Raw genomic sequence first — 25,106 nt, 5'->3', positions numbered from 1 at the left:
TTTGAGCTTTACAGCTTCCCAATAAATATTTTTCTGATGAGGTAGATATATTATTAACTTATGGTTTTCTTTGCTATTATGTAATGAAATATGGCAGCATTTCAAACATCTGCATAATTCAGTGAACCGGTATTTTTCAAATGACCAGTGCATGATGTTACAGAATTATTCATGGATAAAAATATTCATCTAAAGTGCAATGAATTCTGTAACATAGTGTGAAAAGTTCATGGGTATGGTTGCATACTCCATGTTGGAACTAACCTTTTAAGAAACCATCACTTCTCATGTTTTACTGTATCAAAGAATAGCATCCACTATTACCTAAACAAGTTCGTAGAATATTCTGCTATTTTATAATTACGTATCTGTTAGAGGCTGGATTTTCTTCATATGCTGTTTTCTTCAGTGCTATTTCTTCAACCAAAATAGCATTGCCACAGTTTGAATGCAAAAGAATCCAGCTGTCTTCTGTTAAGCCAGATATTAAAGAGACTTACAAAAAATTTTTAAGTTATTCATTAATTTTTTTTGTTTTGGAATTTTTATTCCAAATATGATTACTTTTCATAAAATATGTTATTTAACATTAATGATTTATTATTTTTACATAAATTAATAACTTTAAATTTCTCAGTTTTAATTTCTAATATGGTTAATTTCAAAAGATATAACCTACATAAACAAAAGCTTTTTTTGGGTCCTCAATGCTTTTTTTTAAAACGTCTAAAAAGAAGTTAAACTTCGGTTCATTTACTATCACTGTTGAGCCTTAAACAAAAACATTCAAATACCAAGTAATTATAATGCAAGCTCAATTCAGATTTATTGAACTACTTATTGAGGCTAAGTTGTACATAACTGTACTCCTTTCAGTTTACATTCGGTCATCTCAAAGTAATTTTAATATTAGGTTGGTCAGTTTAAATACTGGCTTCCTTTTGGGTATACACACAATCTTTACATCCAAATGTTATTGTATACAAAACAATAAGAAATTATTAAATAAAGTAGCAATAGTCAGTGCAGTTTAGGCCTGTGCCCAATTATTCTTGATTAAAATTACTTCCCACAATCATTTCCACAGTACTCATCCACCACTTATTAGCTTACCAAAGTATTACACAATCACCAATAGGCAAAACCACTAGATTTGTATACTTTGTATTGCAGATATACTTATGCATGTGCAAGCAAGGGGTTCACCAATATCGAAGAGTGTAAGAGTCTACTGAGACCAAAGAGTTTGAGAACTATTGCTCCAGAGTATGGTTATTACTTTCAATATATGGTCTTTGATAGGCCTCAAAGTAAATGCTTGGAAGTGTTCATTGAGGTCTTTCCATTTGAATTGGGTTGACTTCCAGTGTGCAACCTCTAGAATCTCTGATTGTAGTCAATACTCCAGGCACCTTGTGAATGCATAACATTTGGCTACAGATCAAGGGAGAACCCCAACATACGTTCCTGGGGCTCCTTTGCATGGCTTCTTCCTTTGATAAACCTTGAACCACAAATTCCACTCACCTTAGCAGCCCTGAATTCAGATCCTAATATCCTTTGCCCAGTGACTTGATTGGTGGAAGGGCACATTTTGGCTTAAGAGACTGTTTACAAAGGAAGATGATGAGGAACTTGTTAAAATGACCTTTGTGGAATCCTCCAGAAAACTGTCAAATCAGAACATGATGATGACAGAAAACAACAAAATTCTGTAAAGCAGTTTTCCTTTAATAAAAAATAAATTTTTTAAAAAAGGCCAGAAAAAAGAGAACATGATGAGATCACAAGAGCTGAAAAATCACAAATGAATTTGTTGTTGGACAGGAGAGAGGCCTGTGCTTAGGAATTCATTAAGTGTCCTGATTTAGTACACTTATGAGTATTATTTTCAATTTGTCTTTACTTCTAGTATAAAGGACTTTTTTTTCTGGTAAAGGGAATAAAATGTTGTGGTTTTCTTGTTTTCTTTTAGATTTGGAGTCGACATATGAGACAAAAAATACATTTTCAAAAAAGGACATTTTTGAAATAAATTTTTCCCAGTGGAAGATAAAGGAAAGAAGTAAAACCCTTGAGCTCGAGGCATCCATTTTCAAAAATAACTGGAAGTGTAAGAGCAGATTCAAGGGGCTCCAGGGACACCAAGAGAGATTCTTCAGTCAAATGATAATCAGCTATGAAAAAATGCTCGCTTACAAAAAGCATGAATCTCTTATTGCACATCAAAGAACTCCTAATCAAGAAAAACCCTACATTTATAAGGAATGTGGGAAGGCTTACAGTCATGGCTCAAAACTTGTTCAACATGAGAGAATTCATATAGCTAAAAAACATTTTGAATGTAAAGAATGTGGGAAGGACTTTTTAAGTGCCTATCAACTCACTGTCCATCAGAGATTTCATACTGGTGAGAAACCTTATGAATGTAAGGAATGTGGGAAGACCTTTAGTTGGGGATCAAGCCTTGTTAAACATGAGAGAATTCATACTGGTGAGAAACCCTATGAATGTAAAGAATGTGGGAAGGCCTTTAGTCGTGGCTATCACCTTACTCAACATCAGAAAATTCATATTGGTGTGAAATCTTATGAATGTAAAGAATGTGGGAAGGCATTTTTTTGGGGCTCAAGCCTTGCTAAACATGAGATAATTCATACAGGTAAGAAACCTTATAAATGTAAAGAATGTGGGAAGGCCTTCAGTCGCGGCTATCAACTTACTCAGCATCATAAAATCCATACCGGTAAGAAACCTTATGTATGTAAAATTTGTGGAAAAGCTTTTTGTTGGGGCTATCAACTTACTCGACATCAGATATTTCATACTGGCAAGAAACCCTACGAATGTCAGGAATGTGGGAAGACCTTTAATTGTGGCTCGAGTCTGGTTCAACATGAGAGAATCCATACTGGTGAGAAACCCTATGAATGTAAAGAATGTGGAAAGGCCTTTAGTCGTGGCTATCACCTTACTCAACATCAGAAAATCCATACTGGTGAGAAACCTTTTGAATGTAAGGAATGTGGGAAGGCCTTCAGCTGGGGTTCAAGCCTCGTTAAACATGAGAGAGTTCATTCTGGTGAGAAATCTTATGAATGTAAAGAATGTGGAAAAACCTTTGGTAGTGGCTATCAACTTACTCGACATCAGATATTTCATACTGGTGAGAAACCCTATAAATGTAAGACATGTGGGAAGGCCTTTAATTGTGGCTCAAGTCTAGTTCAACATGAGAGAATCCATACTGGTGAGAAACCCTATGAATGTAAAGACTGTGGAAAGACCTTTAGTCGTGGCTATCACCTTACTCAACATCAGAAAATCCATACTGGTGAGAAACCTTTTAAATGTAAGGAATGTGGGAAGGCCTTCAGTTGGGGTTCAAGCCTTGTTAAACATGAGAGAGTTCATACTGGTGAGAAATACTATGAATGTAGAGACTGTGGGAACACCTTTGGTAGTGACTATCAACTAAGTGTTCATCAGAGATTTCATACTGGTGAGAAACCTTATCAATGTAAGGGATTTGGGAAGACCTTTACTTGTGGTGCAAGCCATGTTCAACATGAAAGAATTAATGATAAACCCTACAAATATAAAGAGTCTGGGGAAGCCTTTATATGGACAGCCTATTCAAATGGGGCAGTTGATGCTGGTGAAACTTTATGACTGAAGAGATGTGAAAGAATGTGTTTTTGTGTGTGTGTAGACAACTTACTTAATGTGAGAAGTCTTACTCTTGAGAAACCTTTTGAATGTAGGGAATGTGCAAAATCCTAAACTGTATGGATAATGGATATCAGAAAATTCATATTAGAAATATTTTGAAAATGAGGAATATGAAAAGGCCTTTCGACTTCTGTATGATCTTGAACATCTATACTGATGTGAAGCCATTTAAATGTAGGAAATGTGTAAAGATCTTTAACTCATGGTACAAAGTCTTAAGTGTTGGAAAAATTATGCTCATCAGAAACTCTTTAAGGGATATGGGAAGATTCTAAATTTAATTTGGTTCTTGCCTTGCATATCAGAGAATTCATACTGCTGTGAAATCCTGTGACTATAAAGAGTATGGGAAGACTTGTAATTATGGTAGACATCTTAAAATACATCAGGGAATTCATCCTAATGAGAAGCTGTTTGAATTAGAATTGTAGGAAGGCCTTTAGACAAGTGCTACTCCAACTATTGTCCAGAGACGTTTTGCCAGTCTATAAAATCATTGCCTGTCAATCATGAGATAAATGCAGAAAGTGAGAGTAAATGTTTGGAAACTTATAGAAATTTGATATTGCCATAACATTATCATTATCTTTTACAAAAGTATCAGTCAATGAGTGATTGGAAATTAAAAACAAAAAGTTTGTCCTTCCTCTATAAGTTGAGAGACAACACTCATACTTTTCATCTGGGTGGCTGTTATGATTTAGTGCCGGCATTAAAGCATATTAGTTATGATGAAATAAAAGAATTTATATACTCAGAATTTGACCCTTTAAAAATGACTGATTTCCAAAAATCAGTTACATCAGAACTGCACCGACAAATGTCTGTGGTTCATCTTGGTCATTGTTTTAATCTGCACCTCACCTCTATGTCCATTTTTGCAGATAGGCAATCCATGATATCTCTGTTCAGTTGTTTATGGTCTAGTGTTGACAGCATTATTCCACATAATTGTAATAATCAAATGTAACACAAAGCAGAATACTTTGGGTGTTTTAATAGAATATAGCATCACCAGTTAGTATTTTACTCCTCCTGGGTACCATATTTGCATGTTAACTAGGAGATACGGCGATAGTGCCTTATCCTACCATTTCTGAAATTGTAGGTCTCGGAAGTCACCAGTACTTAATAGTACTTGAGAAACAAAGGAAATTAATTCTCTGATTAAAGAAGCTTATGAAGCAGCATCTTCTAAAATACCCTCTTAAGGAACTACCAAAAGTACCTTATCAGCTTAATCAAAAGACTAAAGAGTAGTGAAAAAAATTATTCAACTGTGTTTAAGTTGGTGTATCTCAAACTTCACTATGGAAATACCAATTCTCATGACTTATTAACATCTTGAGGGGGTGAAACTGCATTAGGAGGTGCAACCATAACTAAAAGACAACTTTATCAAGTTGGAAATTTCAGTCACCAAGTCTGATTGTTTAGCTATGACAGGATGACAGCATCGTACTGTCAGTTGCCTTCTAATGTTTTCTCTTACTTATGAGTAAATATCTTTGTTGTGTCTAGGTAGGCATGGCTCCTGAGTTTTATCAAATGCCATTTTATCATCTCTTCCTGCAGTTGTATTTAATTTGTTATACTGTGAAAGTTATTTAAACTGACAGACTGTTTCACTTCTTCCTGCTTCTAGGTATACTCAGGTTAGCCATTGATGTGTGTGTGTGTGCGTGTGTGTGTGTTTTGGATGCATTACTTGATTTCACTTCTATTTAGAATTTTTACATCTCATGAGTGAGACTATATGATAGTTTTCTTTTAGAGTGTATTTTTTGTTTTTATATTGCGATTACCTGTTCTTTAAAATTGCATGACTGTATTGGGTTGTTTTGTTTTGAATTGGAGGTCCATAATCACTTTTCTAGTTTAATCTGTTAATTTGCTTGCCTTTGAATTTCTACTTAGGACACAACAATTTCACTGAATATCCAGCACAGTTCCTTTAAGGTATCTTCATAGTACCAGCCAAGATCCACATAAAAAGAGCATTCCAACTTAGTCCCTAATTGAAAATCTTTCAGTATGTGTTCTGGAAGATACCGTGTTGGGAAGTCAGAGTGCCTTATAGGACTGTTATAATTAGCCATGTCTTTCGGAGTATACACATTTCTTTCTGTGTATACTGGGAAGTAGAATTGCTTGAGTTTGTTTATGGGTATGTCCATGTTCAGCTTTAATAAGTTTAGTTCTCCTACATATTAATAGATTTCCAAACAAATATACCAGCTGGCACTCCCAACAGCAGTGTGTGTTCATATCCTTGACAATATGTGGCATCATCAGTTTAAAAATATATGTACATATTTTGCTACTGTGATAGGTATACAGTGGTACCTGATTGTAATGACTGTGGTTCACATTTCCAGTTTTCTGATTGTCTGTTGACTATTTGAATATTTTTTCAGTATCTCTTCGCTCCTTGCTCATACATCATTGGATGCATTAGGTGTGTCCAGTTTCACAAAGTATCTGCACAATTTATAGGACAGGATTTAACACCTAGGCCATCTTGTGTGTGCATTCATCCTCCACTAGACAGGGAGCTGGTTGATGGCTATGATGGAATCAGCTTTGTCTTTGCATCTCCAGCTCCCAGTATGATCCATGAGTTTTAGTTGTTTAACACAGTTAGGATACACTCATCAGAAATTAAAATAACCAAGGTGACTGAAGTAATGAGGAAGTATATTGAGGCATATAATATGATCCATTCTGGGCTGGTTGCCCTTTGTGCCTGACATGAGAGATTCTGTGGTCTCCACCACCATCACATTAGAGATTCTTTTCACTTCTCTCCTATATTGAGTTTCTAGTTCTCTGCTCGCTCCTCAGGTGGAAAACCTCCAGTTGCTTTCTTAGAAGGGGGTGATTTTTGAAATAACTCACATGGTTAAAAACTTTATTCTCCCCTTCTGTTTCTGATGTCTCATTTTGGCCAACAGATTCTTGGGCATGTTCTTTTCACGGTCCATGGCAGAAGCACAAAATGCTGAGCCAAAGCATCTTTAAAGTCTGTACACCCATCCTGATCAGCCCACATTCTGTTGATTAGACAAGTCAAGTGGACAAGCCCAACATTAACAGAGGCAGGGGTAAGCCATGTCAAGGGCAGATGGTAAAGGAAGAATTGTGGGAAAACAGTATAAGCTACCAGGCTCATAACAACATAGATGGCTTCCCTATATTACCTTATGGGGGTAACTGAGCAATAGTTAATCATTTCAAAGATAATATATCTCCATGATGTCAGCCAATGGAAAAATAGAAACATTTCCTATAACTATGCTCATAGTTGCCATATGAATTTATAAATTTACATCTATTTCTTACTTGTAAAAATAGTAAATTATCATGTATTAATATGGTTTAAATTGAGTCTTCCTTAGTGGCTCAGTGGTAAACAATCTTCTTGCCAATGCAAGAGAGGCGGGTTCAGTCCCTGGGTTGGGAAGACCCCCTGGAGAAGGGAATGGCTACCCACTCCAGTATTCTTGCCTAGGAAATTCCATGGACAGAGGAGCATGGCAGGCTACAGCCCATGGGGTCGCAAAAGAGTTAGACGCCACTTAGTGACAAAACAACAAATTGAGTCTTAATGATGACTTGTGGCAGAATGATTGTCACTAATATGTCTGTTTATGAATCAGTTCAGTCACTCAGTCGTGTCCGACTCTTTGTGACCCCATGGACTGCAGCACGCAGTCCATGAATAGTTATGCATAGTCGTGGAGTAAATTACAAGAAAAAGGAAGAAAATGTGTCAGAATTCTGTACATTAAGATGCTTTGTAATGTCCAAAGTTAAAGAAATTTCTCTTTCATACAGACTTCCTGAAAATGTGACCCCCACCATGTGAGCACAATTTGACAAAGAAATAAAAGGTATGGGCAGATAAACAGGTGTTCTTACTTTGTGGTGTTGTCTCACAACATGGAACTCCTCCAAATGACTATTATTTGGACCATAGTGCTGGACTGGGAGGTGCTCTAACAAAAGGTTGTGCAGGGTCCCACTGACAGCCTTTTAAAAGATGGAGGCTATTGGAAGAGGTCATCAAGAGGAGGTGACCACTGGTTGACCTGAAAGCTGGACCCTGGCAATTGGAGACTCCTCCCTACCCCCTTCCTTGGACTGTGCACTCTGCCCAATGTTCTCACACTAGGAGCCATTTCAAGGATGCAACCTTGAGATGCTAATGTGTTGTTGAGACCATCTGGACAGTTAATGTGACTGAACCCAGTTAAGGCTTCCCTGTAAACAGCTTGTGGCTGCCCAAGATAAGCCTCCTACATAAGTTCCCTTGCTTATTTACACTGCCACCTACCATTCTGGAGTGGTCTGCCCATTCTGTTGCCCTCCATGTACATGGGTCAGTTTTGAATTTCACCTGGAAACTCCTGAGTTTGCAAACCAACACCAAGAAGGGAAAGTGCTTGGAGACTTTGAGAGGAACTGGAAGAAGGTCAGAGGTGCGGGAGCATCACTCCTGGATGTGCACTTCATTTCCCTTTCCCTGAAAGCTTAGTTCTGACTTCAGTATCATTTGGCTGGATCCCCTCCCCTAAGAGTTCCTTCAAACAACTTTTGTAGGTTACATTCAGTGGGTGGCGTAATTGCTGAGCCCCAGCATAGCTGAGATTTTTTTTCTTTTTTGTGTGCCTTAGTCTGGGTTCTCCAGAGAAACAGAATTAATAGGTGATGATACATATACACTTTGCCAACAAAGGTCTGTATAGTCAAAGCTATGGTTTTTCCAGTAGTCATTTATGGATGTGAAAGTTGGACCATAAAGGAGACTAAGCGCTAAAGAATTGACGCCTTTGAACTCTGGTGCTGGAGAAGACTCTTGAGAGTCTCTTGGACAACAAGGAGATCAAGCCACTTAATCCTAAAGGAAATCAACCCTGTTAATCCAAAAAGGATTAACACAAAACCATACTGAGGCACATCATACTTAAACAGCTGAAAACTAAAGGTAATGAGAAAATCTTGGAAGCATGAAGACAGAAATGACTTGTCTTCAGAAATGAAGCAGAAAAATATAAAACAACACCCAGAATTCAGTAGCAAAGAAAAGAATCCATAAAGAACAAAGGCATTTCAGTAAAAGAAACAATGAAAATTTGTCATTAGCAGACATGTACTCCAAGAAATTAAGTTCTTCAAGCTGAAAGGAATTGATAATGGAAATTTAGATCATTGGGAAGGAATGAAGATCATGTGAAAAGGCAAATATATGAGTAAATAAAAAAGATTAGACTTTTTTGGTCTTAATTTCTGCAAAATACAAAAGACTTTAAATTTCCAAGTGAAGTGCTGATGTGACTTTATGGATTACTACTACTTAACTGCAAAAAAAAAAAAAAGTACTGATGCAATGGAGAGAGTTGGTGGTCAATACATGAATCAGAAGATTAAACATAGCTTCACTTATGTGCCCCCTGTTATTTGACAAAATATTGAGTACACAATATTGTCTATGAAGTTATCTTGTCACAAATGTTTAATCTGATACCTAATCAAGCCTCTAGACATAATGTTCACAGTAAATGCGAAGGTTAAAAAAACAAGCCCATCTGAAGAAAAATTAGCACAAGTCTAGAATGTGCAACATTATATGGGTTACTTCTGAGTCTTCAAAGAGTTTAACTCAAAAAAATAGGTGGACAATAAGTTCTTGACCAAAACAGACTCAAGTGTGATAATCATAAAATATATGACCTTAGTTTGTTTTGAGGTTTTAGAAAAAGTGAACACTTTTGAAAGACATTTCTTAAATTGGAGAAATCTGTAAATGGACTGATTATAGAACATTATAGGTCTAGTACTAATGTCTTTTAAGTGACAATGGCCTAATAGTCATGTAGAAGATAATCTTTAAATCTAGGAGTTGTATTTTTGAGTTGTATGTTGATTTTTTTTAGAGGTGAGGTGACACCTCACACTCTAAAAGCACAGCACTACAATATACTAATAGTATATAACATATATGTATATATGTGCAATATGTTATAAATAAGATAGCTGTGAATATATACATTCCTAGAGAGTGGAGATACACTGAATCTAGATGGAAGGCAAACCTTCATTATACCATTGTACCATTCATGTATATTTGAAATTTTTCAAATACTTGAGGAAAACTTTGTCAAGTCAACACCTCTCTTTTGGCTACCCAACTGTTAAATCTATAATTTCCATGAATTGTAGAGAATGTGAATTGTCTGTCACCTGTATTACAGAAATTACTGTAAGAAAATTTCTTCAACCCATTTTGTAATTTTTCAACAGCCATACACTCAACATTCAACAAAGGCATAGGGTTTCTTCCCATTATTCATCTTCAGGGGCATGAGCTCTGAATAAAAAAAATTTCCTGTTGAATACATTCTGTGGGATTTTTGTGCAAAATTAATGATCTGATGTGAAATACAGATGCGTGGTGATAGATTTTTAAAATATGCTCATAGGGTCTTCCTTCCATGTGAATTTATAGTAATACTAGTAATTATCATTAAAGAATGATTATTAATAGTAAGCAAATACTCTGTGCCAGACACCCTTCCAAGCATTTATATTTATGCTAAATAATAATCTTTAGCATAACGTAGTTAGGTGGTAGAAAAGTGATAATATTAAGGATGTGCCAAGGCTGAAGGCTTTCTGACTTTCATTAAATTAAGAGTTTCTCACCAATGTGAAATCTTTGATGTTGAGTAAGTTGAGAGCAACGAGTAAAGGCCTTCCCACATTCCTTACATTTATGTGGCTTCACACCAGTATGAATTCTCTGATGCTGAATAAGTCGCTCACTACGATTAAAGGCCTTACCACATTCCTTACATTCATAAGGTTTTTCACCAGTATGAACTCTCTTATGTTGAGAAAGACCTGATATAGAACGGAAGGCCTTCTTACATTCTTTACATATATATGGTTTCAAACCAGTATGGACTGTCTGATGATAAATTAGTTGAGAATTAAGTCTAAAGGTTTTTCCACATTCCTTACATTCATAAGGTTTCTCCCCAGCATGAATTGACTCGTGTGTTTTAAGGTCTCCAACACGACTGAAGGCTTTCCCACATTGTTTACATTCATATGGTTTCAAGTCACTGTGAATGATCTGATGTTGAATAAGGTAAGAATGCAGCTTAAAAGTCTTCCCACATTCTTTACATTCATGAGGCTTCTCACCAGTATGAATTCTCTGATGTTGTGTAAGTTGAGAGCCTCTACAGAAGGCCTTCCCACATTCCTTACAATCATAGTGTTTCTCACTACTATGAATCCTTTTGTGTTTAAGAAGGCTTGAGCCCCTACTAAAGGCCTTTCCACATTCCTTACATTCATGAGGCTTTTCACCAGTATGACTTCTCTGATGTTCAGTAAGTAGATAGCTGCGAACAAAGGCCTTTCCACACTGTTTACATTTATATGGTTTCTCACCAGAATGAATTTTCTTGTGTTGATAGAGACTTGAACGATGACCAAAGGCCTTTGTACATTCCTTACATATATAAGGTTTCACACCATGATGAATTTTCTGATGGAGACACATATGTCGGTACAACCTAAAAGTTTCCCCACATTCCTTACATTCGTAGGGTTTCAAACCAACATGAATTTTCTGATGTTCAGTAAGGTGAGAATGACGTCTAAAGGCCTTTCCACATTGCTTACATTCGTAGGGTTTCACACCAGTATGAATTATCTGATGTTGAATAAGCTGTGAATAAAACCTAAAGGCTTTCTCACATCCATTACATTCATAGGGCTTCAAATCAGTGTGACTTTTTTTATGTCTAATAAAATGCTGGAGAACTAGGAAGGCCTTTCCACATTCTCTACATTCATAGGGTCTCACACCACTATGGTCTCTGAGATGTTCAGTAAGATGTGCATATTTCCTAAAGCCCTTCCTATATTCCTTACATTCATATGACTTCTCTTTAGTGTGACATCTCTGATGCAGAGGAAGAGATGTATGTTTTTGGAATATCATTTGACTAAAATGTCCCACTTGAGATGCCTGTTGTCCTTCAAATTCATTTCTGCTCTGTGAGTCATTTCTGAAAATAAACCCCATAAGGTTGAAGGTTTTACTTTTCATTGTCTCCCAATGGTATGAATTTACTTCAAAACTGCTTTTTTCTGAAGACAATTCGTTGTTCTCAGTTGAGAAATCAAAGTCTGAAAGAAAACAAGAAAATGAACAAATGCTATCTTTCCAGTACTGGGGGAAATATAGTAAGAATAATGATAAAATTGACAAGTATATCTATTAGAAGTAAAAGGCCGTAAAATTCTAAATTACTGTGATAAAGTTTTTTAACAGCACGACAGGCTGAGAAAATTATGAAGGTTCACATGAGAATGTAACGTTTGTGAGTAGGCAAAGAGAAAAATCAGGAGTTCTCAATTAGCTGTGGATCAGAATTACCACAGGAATTTCTTACATATACTACCCTCCCCCTTTTTTATTTTGAGGGAGATGAAGTAGAAAAGAATAGCTTCATTGCTTTGCCAGGCAAAAGGAGCTACAGTGGGCTAAAGCCCACAAGACTGTGTGTACCAACCTGGAGGAGGCAGTAAGAAGTTTTATAGTAATGGTTCAAAGAAGGCATGATCAGCTTGTGGATATACTACCCTTTAGATATCCATTGAGACTGAGTGAGTCAAAATCTATGAGTAGGTCTTGATCAACTACATTTTAATATTTTCTATCAGATGGTTTTTCCAGTAGTCATGCATGGATGTGAGTTGAACTATAAAGGCTGAACTCCAAATAATTGATGCTTTCAAATTGTGGTGCTGGAGAATACTCTTTTGAGAGTCCCTTGGACTGCAAGGAGATCAAACCAGTCAATCTTAAAGGAAATTAACTCTGAATATTCATTGGAAGGACTGATTCTGAAGCTGAAGCTCTAATACTTGGGCGATCTGATGTGAAGAGCTGACTCATTTGAAAAGACCCTGATGCTGGGAAAGGTTGAGGGCAGGAGGAGAAGGGGGCAGTAGAGGATGAGATGGTTAGATAGCATCACCGACTCAATGGACATGCAAGCTCCAGGACATAGTGGAGGACAGAGGAGCCTGATGTGCTGCAGTCCATGGGGTCACAAAGAATCAGACATGACTTAGTGACTAAACAACAACAACAACCAGATGGATCTCTATATAATTTTTCCAAAGGTCTGTCTTTATCTTAGAATGAAACTCAAGCATATAACCATGAATAAGAAGACTCTGTCTTATTTCTACAAATTAATTTCAAGCCCTTGACATCTTTGTTCCCCCATATCTGACCACACTGCTTCTTTTCAGCTACTAGAACATATTGTGATATTTCCCATTGCCTGTGGCTTCACATGAATGCTTTACCTTTTAGGAAACCTCTTAGGTGGCTTCTGTAAATGACTACTTCCAGTTGTGGCAGGTTAGAAATCACTTCCTCAGAAAGGCTGGCCATGCTAAATGTAAGTATATTCATATCCTTTATTCTATATCCCAACACCTAATTCTGTCTTCATGATGCTTTTCTCTAGTACATATTGTCTCATTTATTTTACTTCTTATTTTCATACTCTAAAACTCACGTATGCATTCAAAATTTCTTCCAACTACTACTGAAAAACAAGTTGTATCACAAGGTATTACATAATTAACTGTAGAATAAAATACTTAATTAAAAGTAACTTGGATGAAAATCACAGTAAGTAAGGATTAAAGTCAAGGTCACTGGAGAAGGCAGCTGAGTAAAATAATGATCTAGTTTATAAAATTATGTGGCAATCACCAACTATCTCTCTCTGACTCTAATCTCCCACATCTTATTGCCTCAGTGGGTGTGTGCATGCTAAGTCGCTTCATTCGTGTCCGATTCTTTGTGACTATGGATTGTAACCTGCCAGACTCCTCTGTCCATGGGATTCTCCAGACAAGAATACTAGAGTGGGTTGCCATGCCTTCCTCCAAGGGATCCTCCTGACCTAGGGGTCGAACCCATGTCTCTTATGTCTCCTGCATTTGCAAGTGAGTACTTTGCCACTAGTGCCACCTGGGAAGCCCTTTATTGACTCAGAACTGTGAGATAAGTTCTCAAAGGATCTAACTTAAGTATAATTAGAATCCCAGAAGAGAGGAGAGAATGATCTAGTTTTTTCTAAAAACTGAACAAAGGCACTTCTGAGTAGAATCTATTAAATCACTGAAAGCCAACATTTCCCCTGCTATAAATTTTTTAAAAATACTCAAAAAGTTAATGAGCTTGATTCACCCTACCACTGTAAAAAATTACAAAGGCTCACTTGTAATAAAGAGAAAACCAGACTCTTTGTTATCTGTTCTCCATACAGGTAGATCAGCAATTAAAATATAATATTTATAGATATTCTGAACATATACATAATATGAAATTTGCTTTCTTTGCCAGTAGTTATGCAGAAAAATCCCAGGATTCAATCCTTTGATCATTTAGAAAAGGAAGCAACTACAGGATGGATCAGAAAGAGGTAAGAAGGTAAATGAAGGACAGGGGAAATGTAGGTGCTGAATGGAGGAGCCCATTTCCACCTAACAAAGCCCAAAATAGTCCTTTAAGAATATGGAGCAGAAATTTTGTGAGTGTGTTGGCACAGAGCATAAAATATGCAGTACAGAAAGTGGATATTCCAGACAGCATATTCTACATTATTCCAGGCAGATGTCCTTACCCAGTGACACCAAGTTAGTATAAATCTCCAACATCACATCTCTGTACAAATTCTTCTGATCTGAATTTAGGCATTCCCACTCCTCCTGAGAGAAGTGTATGGACACATCACTGAATGTAAGAGGCACCTGAAATGACAGATCCATGTATTATTTGTAAAAGTGGAAAAAAAAATTCAAGATGGAATATTGAGTTGCAGCAGGGGGCAATATAAAAACAAGTAAGCTGAAGTTAAAGATCATGACATGGTTAGATGAGAATAAATAAATTAGTGTATCTGAAGTACAGTGCCTCGGTTCAGTTGCTCAGTCATGTCTGACTCTTTGCGACCCCATGGACTGCAGCACACCAGGCTTCCCTGTCCATCACCAACTCCCAGAGCTTGCTCAAACTCATGTCAATTGAGTCGGTGATGCCATCCAACCACCTTCTCCTCTGTTGTCCCCTTCTTCTCCTACCTTCAGTCTTTCCCAGCATCAAGGTCTTTTCCAATGAGTCAGTTCTTTGCATCAGATGGCCAAAGTATTGGAGCTTCAGCTTCAGCATCAATCCTCCCAATGAATATTCAGGACTGATTTCCTTTAGGATTGACTGGTTGGATCTCCTTGCAGTCCAAGGGACTCTCGAGAGTCTTCTCCAACACCATAGTTCAAAAGCGTTCAGCTTTCTTTATGGTCCAAATCTCACATCCATACATGACTACTGGAAAGACCATAGCCTTGACTAGACGGACCTTTGTCGACAAAGTAATGTCTCTGCTTTTTAATATGCTATCTAGGTTGGTCATAACTTTCCTTCCAAGGAGTAAGCATCTTCTAATTTCCTGGCTGCAATCACCATCTGCAGTGATTTTGGAGCCCAAGAAAATAAAGTCTCTCACTGTTTCCCCATCTATTTGCCATGAAGTGATAGGACTGGATGCCATGATCTTAGTTTTTCTTGTTTTTTTTTTTAATTATTTTAATTGGAGGCTAATTACTTTACAATATTGTGGTGGTTTTTGCCATACATTGACATGAATCAGCCATAGGTGTACATGTGTCCCCCATCCTGAACCACTCTCCCACCTCCCTCCCCATCCCATCCCTCAGGGTTGTCCCAGTGCACTGGCTTTGAGTGCCCTGTTTCATGCATCAAACTTGGACTAGTGATGATCTTAGTTTTTTGAATGTTGAGTTTTAAGCCACCTTTTTCACTTTCCTCTTTCACTTTCATCAAGAGGCTCTTTAGTTCGTCTTCACTTTCTGCCATAAGGGTGGTGTCATCTGCATATCTGAGGTTATTGATATTTCTCCCAGCAATCTTGATTCTAGCTTGTGCTTCATCCAGCCTGGCATTTTGCATGATGTACTCTGCATAGAAGTTAAATAAGCAGGGTGAAAATATACAGCCTTGACGCACTCCTTTCCCAATTTGGAACCAGTCTGTTGTTCCATGTCTGGTTCTAACTGTTGCTTCTTGTCCTGCATACAGATTTCTCAGGAGGCAGGTCAGGTGGTCTAGTATTCCCATCTGTTTCAGAATTTTCCACAGTTTATTGTGATCCACACAGTCAAAGGCTTTAGCATAGTCAATAAAGCAGAAATAGATGTTTTTCTGGAACTCTCTTGCTTTTTCGATGATCCAGTGGATGTTGGCAATTTGATCTCCTGTTCCTCTGCCTTTTCTAAATCCAGCTTGAACATCTGGATGTCTCAGTTCATGTACTGTTGAAGCCTCACTTGGAGAAGTTTGAGCATTACTTTGGTAGCATATGAGATGAGTGCAGTTGTGCGGTAGTTTGAGCATTCTTTGGCATTGCCTTTCTTTGGGATTGGAATGAAAACTGACCTTTTCCAGTTCTGTAGCCACTGCTGAGTTTTCCAAAACCATCATACTCTACATCACTTTTAAATAGAGATCAATAACTAAATTTAAGCAACTTTTCAGATATACCAATATTTATAGCTAATAAAATAAGAACATATCATTTATACTATAGCCCAAATTATTTCTACATGCTGAAGCTTGGGGATTCTTTCTTTTAATGTTTTATTTTTTGGATGTACCATGCAGCATATGGGATCTTAGTTCCCTGACCAGGGATGGAAGCCCTGCCCCCTGCAGCGAAGCACGGAGTCTTAACCACTGGACCAGCAGGGAAGAATCAACGTGGGGATTCTTGACTAAAGAAGAATCCAAACAATTTTATCTAATTAGAGAAGGGCATCTATTATTGTCAAGACACAAGTATATTATATGTCAGATTATATCATATGTATTTCTCTTATTCTGACAAATTTACATTTTCATAAACATCAGGTTTTTCATAGACATCAGGTTTAATTTTTCTTAAAGTGTTAGGTTATTAATAATAACATATATACTATTACAGTATTTCGGCTGGATAAAAATCCTAACCTCTTCCCCACAGTTTAGTATTATCCAGCAGATGTGGTTTCCAATGATCTTCCTTTTTACAATCTCTTATTGAACTTCTGGTTCTTGAGTTAGAACACACTAATATGGAATGATCCCGAACAATACTGAATCACTCAAGACCAGCAATTTCTCTTCCACCACAAAATGGACCTCAGAACCCTATTCATTGCTCAGTGATTCCTTAGCGAGAACCCCACCTCTCTTTCTAGGAAGGGGCCAACTCCGTTTCAACCCAAACCTAAAAGCTTTTCAAAGCTGAGGTCTCATCCCACACTGAGACTGAGACCATTCATAACCAAATTCACCCTTTGTTGTTGTTCAGTCCCTACCTCATGTCTGACTCTGCAACCCCAGGGACTACAGCATGTCAGGCTTCCCTGTCCTTTACTGTCTCCTGGAGTTTTGCTCAAACTCATGTCCATTGAGTCAGTGATGCCATCCAACCATCTCATCCTCTGTTGGCCCCTTCTACTGCCTTCAACCTTTCTCCCTTATCTACCTGGAAAACCGTGGAGAAAGTTCTCCCTCTTCTGGTCAAAGAGGACCACCATTTTTATATAATTAAACTACAAACCCAACAAGGGAAGCTCAAGTATTTCCTTCAAGGTACTTTACCCCTTCACTGCTCCAACACTGCCCCCAAGAGAAGACTGAACTCATACAAGATAACATAAATTATTTGATGAAAAACTGAAAAACCAGTTCAAAAAAAGGAGCAAACAGGGAGGACACAATCATTCTCTCTAAAGGGAAAAAGTGAAAATTGGCTCAGAGATACAGCTTCCCTAGGAAGAAGGTTTTGGGCTAAAGAATGAAAGTATAACCTGAATTAAAAGCTATAATATTTCAGGAAGGAAATAGAGACATCTACTTACCGGGCCCATGGTTTTAGAACTGCCAATCGTTCTTAGAAGCTGAATCCAGAGAAGCCAGAGCTGAGGGAGGAAAAAGAAGCTTTGAGTCCCAGCGTAGCTCAGAACTCCAAAAATTGTTGAAGGTATGACAGCCTTTCTTTTTTCTTCTTTATTCCTGCTTCCCATCGTCCCTGCCACTCTTCCCCCTCCCGAACACATAAACACATGTCAGGGGATATGAGTAGGAGTCCAGACAATTCCGGGCTTCCTTGATAGCTCAGCTAGTAAAGAATTTGCCTGCAATGCAGGAGACTTGGGTTTGATCCTGGGTTGGGAAGATCTCCTGGGGAAGGAAATGGCAACCCACTCAGTAGTCTTGCCTGGGAAATCCCAGGGACAGAGGAGCCTGGTGGTCTGCAGTCCATGGGATCACAAAGAGTCGGACACAACTGAGTGACTAACTCACACACACACACACATACACCCCCCAGACAAATCCAAGCACCCTTTCTTATGCCTAGGAAACAAGCCACACAGGCGTCGATACACAGCAGGGGCTCTCTGAAGCAAAGCCAGTTCCAGACACACCCCTCTGGCCTATTTCTAATTCTGATCACACCACATGTACCCAGCCTGGGTTGTCCAGTCACAATGAGTAGGTCCTCCCAACCCTGGCAGTAGATCCAACCCTGGCAGCCCTACCTGCCAGGGTTGAGACCAGGCCATACAACATAAACTTCAGTAAGCTCATGGCCTCCCAGTGGATCTGGACTCTGCTACACAAAAGGCAGAAAACAGTAGACCAATCTGAAAAACTTAACTACTATAAAACTGCCTGCCCATGTGAAGCCTGAACTTGACCCTCAAGGTCCCCTGGGGTGACCAACCTGGGTTTTTCCCATCAGGATCCACTTTGCTTTCTGACATGAATCATTTCCTGTGCTCCCCCACATCCCCTACTCCAAGTCCACCCAGGGAGAGGTGAATTTATGCTCACTATAGCTGTATAGCAACACATAGATTTTTGCAACCTTCTATGTGATAGCTGCTCTATACACATTAACTTTTAATCCTAAAATGTAATTATTAACTCAGTTCAACAGATGGGGAAATAGAACCTCAAAGAAGTAAAGATATTTCCCCATGTAATAAACAGTAAGTAGAAGTGATGTGTTTTGAAACACATTTCTATAATTATAAACTCAACTTTTTTTAAACTGTTGTCTCTGACACCCAGCTTTTTTTGTTGTTCCATTGTATGAAATCTGAGCACAGGTAATTAAGATATCACCTGCCAAAAGACCTACTAAAGATGTTTTAAAGCAATAAAGAGTACCCTTTCACAGGTATTCTACTGTCAGATTTTAAGTTAATGATGCACCACGTGTTAGTAAGGTTGTAGGAAAACAAGAACCTTACGCTCACACTGTCCTGTCGACCTGTGAAAACCTACTGCAATGGAGACCTGTACAAAAAATATGCGTAAGAACAATTTAATGATGGAAAGCCATTTCAGAGACTTCATCAAACAAATAACGGTAAAACGTGCCTAGAAATGCATAAAGGAATATGATGGCAGACACTAGTTAAAATGGAAAAAAAAAAAGCTGGAGAAAAGTCTAAAGGTACTTAGATGGGTAATTAATTAAATAAAGTGTATTCATTCATATAATGGAAATTAAGTAAAGGGAATTCCCTGGTGGTCCAGCAGTTAAAAATCTACCTTCCAATGCAGGGAACACGGGTTCAATCCCTGGTAGGGAAACTATGACCCCACATGCTGCAGGGCAACTAACCCCTTGCACCACAACTAGAGAGACTTGTGCTGCTATGAAGATCCAGCACAGCCAAAATTAAAAAAAAAATGAAGTAGATATTTTAAATAATTGGGCAGATCACTGGTTCTCAACTGGGGGTGATCCTGCTCCTCAGGGCACACGTGGCAATGTTTGGAGACATACTAGGTTGTCAAAATGTGTGGAGGGAGGCTACTGTCTAGTGGATGGAGACCAGGGATGCTACTAACCACCCTACAATCCACAGGAAAGCCCCCCACAATAAAGAATTTTCTAGTCAAAAATATCAACAGTGCTAAGGCTGAGAAACCCTGACTATAGGCTTATTAAAGGAAGATAACATAATTCAGAGTGTCAATAATATATTATTCACAATGCCAGTATATGATAAAACTTAATGAAAATGCAAAGAAACAGGAAAATGTTACTGATAATCAAGAAAGAAAAGTCTCAATAGAAATAAACTCAAAGATAATCCAGTCAGTGGAGATAACAGACAAGGATTTGAAGATATTATGATTAACAAGCTAAAGAAAACAGAGGAAAAGATGAACAAAATGGAATGCAAAAGGAGTATATCAATAGAGGTTAAGACTCGTAAAAAAAGAATCACGTGGACATTTTATAGTTATAAAAATATATTACTGAAAATTAAAACTGTACGGGATGATTTAACAGCAGAAAACTGTTTTAATTGACATAAAGTCAAATTAACAATAATCTTATACTGAGAGAAAAAAAGAACAGAGCTGAACTTAAGAGAAATACAAGAAACTACCAAAATATAGAACTGAGCACCTAAAACAAAATAGAACAGAAAATTTATTTGAAGAAATAATGGACAAAAAACAGAGCAACTGTCATGAAATATCTTGATACATAAATGAATAAGCTCAGCAAACCTAACCAGTTGAAATAATGGAATCCATACCTAGGCACATCTTGGCCAAATTGTTGAGAAACAAAGTTGAAAAACATATGTTAAAAGTATGTGGTTTAAAAAAAAAGACATCTGTTATAAATAAATAAGAAAATAGTCCATATCTCAACAGAATCTTAAGCAGCCTGAAAAATGGAATCATGTCTTTAAAAAGTGCTAAAAGGAAAAACCCCGAGAACTCTGAATCTTCTACCCAGAGAAGATATCTTTCAGAAAGGAAGGTGAAATAATGATTTTTTTTTTAACAAAAGCTGAGAGAGTTTCTTATCAACAGACCCATAATACAAGAAATATTAAAGAACAGAAGTCAGGCAAAAGGAAAATAATCCTAGATGGAAGCATGAATGTGCAAAAAAGAAGCTAGGAAATATTTCGAGCTAAATGATAATGAAAGTATGGCATAACAAAGATGCAATCACACCAATGCTTACAAAGACATTTTTAGGACTTCCCTGGTGGCCCACTGGATAGGAATCTGCTTACCAAAGCAAGGGACACAGGTTCGATCCCTAGTCTGGGAAGGTTCCACATGCCACTGGGTAACTAAGCCTGTGTACCACAACTATTGAAACTGTGCTCTAGACCTGCAAGCTGCAACTTCTGAGCCCATGTGTCTAGAGCCTGTGCTCTGCAACAAGAGACTGAGTGAGTGAAAGTCGCTCAGTCGTGTCTGACTCTTTGCAACTCCATGGACTGTAGTCCATGGAATTCTCCAGGCCAGAATACTAGAGTGGGTAGCCTTTCCCTTCTCCAGGGGATCTTCCCAATCCAGGGATCAAACCCAGGTCTCCCGCATTGCTGGCGGATTCTTTACCAGCTGAGCCACAAGGAAAGCCCAAGAATACTGGAGTGGGTAGCCTATCCCTTCTCCAGGAGATCTCCCAACCCAGGAATCGAACTGACGCAGGAATCGAACCAGGGTCTCCTGCATTGCAGGCAGATTCTTTACCAACTGAGCTATCAGGGAAGCCCGTGGTCCGCAACAAGAGAAGCCACCACAACAAAGAGTAGCCCCCACTTGCAGCAACTAGAGAAAAGCCCGTGCAGCAGTGAAGACCTAGCATAGCCCCAAATAAAAATACATATATAAAATTATTTTAAAAAATAATAAAGGAGAAAAACTACTCAGTCATTTCATTAAATGCAGAAAAACCATTTTATAATATTAAACATCAGTTCATGATAAAAATCCTTCAAACTAGGAATGGAAGAGAATTTCTTTAATTTGATAAAAGGGATCTAGCAGAATAAAACTGGGAGGTGAAATATGGACCACTGCCCTGAGCTCAGGAACAAGGCAAGGGTACCCACTTTTACCACTTCCATTTAACTTTCTACTAGAAGACCTCTCTAATACCATAAGACAAAAAAGTGAAATGAAAGGTATGAAGATTGGAAGGAAAGAGGTAAAGCCATCTTTATTTGCAGATAACATGATTTTGTACATAGAAAAAAATTTTTTCAATTCTACAAGCTATTAGAATTAATACATGAATTTACTAACAAGTTTGTTGAATAAAAGGTCACAGTATAAACAAACAATTATATTAAAACAAAGTTATTGCAAATGAAATTTTAAAAATCCCAACAGTATAAAAAATAAGAAAAATATGAAACACTTTGAAATGAACCTAACAAAAGAAGTGTTTTCAACTTATAGACTGAAAACAAAACATTAAGGAAAGAAAGAAGAATTAAATAGATGGAAATTTATTTCATGTTTATGAACTGGAAGAATCAATTTTAAGATGACCTACTTTCTCTAAATTGATCTATTGATTCAATGTATCTAAACAATATTAGGAGTTTTTTTTAGAACATTAATAAAACTCATTCTAAATTTATACGGAAATGGCTCTGACAGTAAAGAATCCGCCTACAATGCGGGAAACCTGGGTTTGATCCCTGGGTTGGAAAGATCCCCTGGAGGAGGGCATGGCAACCCACTCCAGTATTCTTGCCTGGAGAATCCCCAGGGACAGAGGAGCCTGGTGGGCTACAGTCCATGGGGTTGCAAAGAGTTGGACATGACTGAGCGACTAAGCACAGTACACAGCTAAGAATCCAGAACAGTCAGGCCAAGTTTGAAGAACAAAGTTGTCGAATGTACATTACCAGTCATCAAGACATATGTATTATGTAATTACTGTAATTAAAACAGTGGGACTGACACAGGATTGACAAACAGACCAACAGAATAGAGTCCAGAAAGAGACTTGCACGAATATAGCCACTTTTTTTTTTTTACAATAAAAGTCTTAACTGCAAATTAGAACAGAAAGGATAGTCTTTTCAACAAATGGTACCAAAGCAATTGGTTAGCTGTATGGAAAAAATGGTTTTAACCCTGATCCTACCTCACACACATATATAAATTCAAGATGGATCATATGCCTAAATGTGAAAACTAAAGCTATAAAGTTTCTGGAAGAAGAAACAGGAAAATATCTCCATGATCTTGGGATAGCCAAAATTTTCCTCTTTTTTTTTTTGGTTTAATTTTTATTTCCACTTATTTTAGACTTAGAGAAAATTTGCAAGAGTAGTACAGAGGGTTTCCTGTATATCCCTCAACTTACTGTTGACATCTTAGGATGATTATCAAAACCATGAAATTAACACTGGTATAGTAGATACTATCAATGGCATATCTTCTTCAAATATCACCAGTTTCCCTCCATTAATGTCCTTTTTCTTTTCCAGGATCCTATACATGATCCCACATTGCATTTGGCTGTTATTTCTTCCCACCCCACAATATTTATTTATTTGGCTGCACTGGGTCTTAGTTGTGGCACGTGGCATCTTTAGTTGTGGCATGCTAACACTTAGTTGTGGCATGTGGGATCTAGTTCCCTGACTCGGAATTGAACCTGGGCCTCCTGTATTGGGAACAGAGTCTCAGCAACTGGACCATCAGAGAAGTCCCAGGCTGTTTGTTATTTCTCCTCAGTCTCTTCCCGTCTGCACAGTCTTTCCTGTGGTAATGGTTTTCAATTGCTGCCATAACAAATTAACCATAAATGTATCTTAAAATAACACAATTTATTATCTCACAGTGTTTTGTAGACTTGGAGTCTGGACACAGTTTCACTGGGTGCTCTCCTCAGGCTGGTCTCATAAGTTACAAACAAGTGTCAGCTGGGCTGTGTTCTCATTCAGAGGCTCAACTGGGGAAGAATTCAATTCCAAGTTCATTCAGATTGTTAGCAGAATTCATACCCTTGTGGCTAGATGACTGAGGGCCCCAAATTTTTGATGGCTGTCTGCTGGAGGACACCCTCAGGTCCTAGAAGCTGCCTGTAGTTTCTTGCAATAGGAACTTCTCCAACATTGCCACTTACTTCATCAAGCCCACAAGGCGAGTCTCTATCTAGCTCCAGTCTGCTACAGTGGAATCTTATATGATAAAATGGAACCACAGTAGTGACATCCCATCACTTTTGCCACATAAACTAACCTGATCACAGGACTGACATTAGGCCACAGGTTAAATAATTTAGAGACAGAAGGGCTTGGGAACCCTGACGAGGGTGATTCATCTGCATGGCCCTATGACTTACAGATATGTTACTATCAGACAGTATATTTCATCCCCAGGGAAAGAAGGATCATATGCCTTTAAAATTAAAGTGTGTTTTACGAATGAGGAAACACAAACTCACCTTAACTTAAACTTTTAGTTGTTAAACAAAAATTCTTTCCTCTCTCAGGATGCTATTTTTTAAGAGACATGCAGCACTAGGAAAAGAGAAAGTGACCATGAGACATCAGCATTTTCTTGGAGAGCACATTCACGTACAAAACACGCCCCCTTCCATGAGCGTACCCTCTCATCCAGTCCACCATAACCAACCAGATGGGAGTAGGAAGGATGCTGGAACAGCGTTGACCTTTCCTAGTGTGAGGGATGCTGGGATCACTGATGTTTAGGGTGGAATCTGTGGAATTGACAGCAGGCTTCTGGGGCCAGAGTTTTGCAAATGCTGTGGCTGTGAAACATAGCTGGCCCCTCGAAACTTTCAAAGGGGACCCTCCCAGGAGGAAAGCTACTCCTAGGACGTCATTAGGGCTTCCCAAAAGCCTGTTTGGGGCCGCATTCAGCTTCAGGAAATCTCATCTCGTGATCCAATCTGTGTCTTCTTGCTGGGATCCTCCATTCTTCCATTCTAAAGCTGAGATTCTGGCTTCCCTCCTTTATCTGCCACAGACCCCAAGTGGCTGTGAGGGGAGAGAGGTACGAGGAATCGGCAGAGACAAGAGACAAGAGTTCCAGTGACAATCCACACAGCCACACAACTGTCCGCTCATCCAAAAGCCACGCATCATTTAAATAAGCACCATCACCCAGTTAAATAATGACACACAAACGCACACTTCATCATGGAGACACGTCTACACACACACGAGTTTCTCAACAGGTACATAAATCTCTGCTGCTCACGCAGACACGAGCCTTACACTCGAGGACTGACACGTCTTTTCCGCGCCCGGAGCGTCCTCGCCTTGAGCGCCTGTCACCAGAGGCGGTTCCAGTCCGGCTACCTAAAGAGACTATGGAAGCGTGTGCCGTTTTTATCTTTGGACGGCATCCACTTAACACGTAGGGACTACAGCTCCTCCGCCACCGGAAGAGC

The 25,106-nt window shown here is 38.3% G+C and overlaps 2 protein-coding genes across 10 annotated transcripts in view; one reads left to right on the top strand and one right to left on the bottom strand.

The window, feature by feature from the left end:
• The window catches only part of ZNF283 (zinc finger protein 283), a 23,563-nt gene extending 11,710 nt beyond the window's left edge, over positions 1 to 11,853 (top strand). The window contains exons 4-6 of one of the 5 annotated variants that reach the window (XM_081515921.1): positions 1,976 to 3,334; positions 6,687 to 6,836; positions 7,570 to 11,853. In XM_081515921.1, coding sequence (XP_081372047.1) covers positions 1,976 to 3,334; positions 6,687 to 6,796 — 1,469 coding nt within the window. In that variant the 3' untranslated portion in view covers positions 6,797 to 6,836; positions 7,570 to 11,853. Of the gene's footprint in view, positions 1 to 1,975 lie in introns of all 5 variants that reach the window. The other 4 variants (XM_081515924.1, XM_081515923.1, XM_081515922.1 and 1 more) reach the window with 4 other exon arrangements.
• Positions 9,054 to 25,106, bottom strand: ZNF404 (zinc finger protein 404). Of its 5 annotated transcripts, none has more exons than XM_081515926.1 (7): positions 24,931 to 25,106; positions 24,299 to 24,690; positions 24,135 to 24,210; positions 23,527 to 23,639; positions 17,755 to 17,814; positions 14,460 to 14,586; positions 9,054 to 11,937 (listed from the first exon to the last, which is right to left on the bottom strand). In XM_081515926.1, exons 5-7 carry the CDS (start codon positions 17,761 to 17,763, stop codon positions 10,418 to 10,420), a joined length of 1,656 nt encoding a protein of 551 aa, XP_081372052.1. In that variant the 5' UTR covers positions 17,764 to 17,814; positions 23,527 to 23,639; positions 24,135 to 24,210; positions 24,299 to 24,690; positions 24,931 to 25,106; the 3' UTR covers positions 9,054 to 10,417. The 5 variants fall into 5 exon arrangements, with proteins under 5 accessions (XP_081372052.1, XP_081372054.1, XP_081372055.1 ...); XM_081515928.1 differs by having other exon boundaries at positions 24,326 to 24,690; XM_081515929.1 differs by lacking the exon at positions 23,527 to 23,639.

Source organism: Giraffa tippelskirchi, chromosome 7 (assembly GCF_054371585.1).
Source record: "Giraffa tippelskirchi isolate mGirTip1 chromosome 7, T2T-mGirTip1v1.2.pri, whole genome shotgun sequence".
Lineage (NCBI taxonomy): Eukaryota > Metazoa > Chordata > Mammalia > Artiodactyla > Giraffidae > Giraffa > Giraffa tippelskirchi.
The sequence above is the reverse complement of the archived record's forward strand: the minus strand, read 5'-3'. Positions and strand labels throughout refer to the sequence as shown.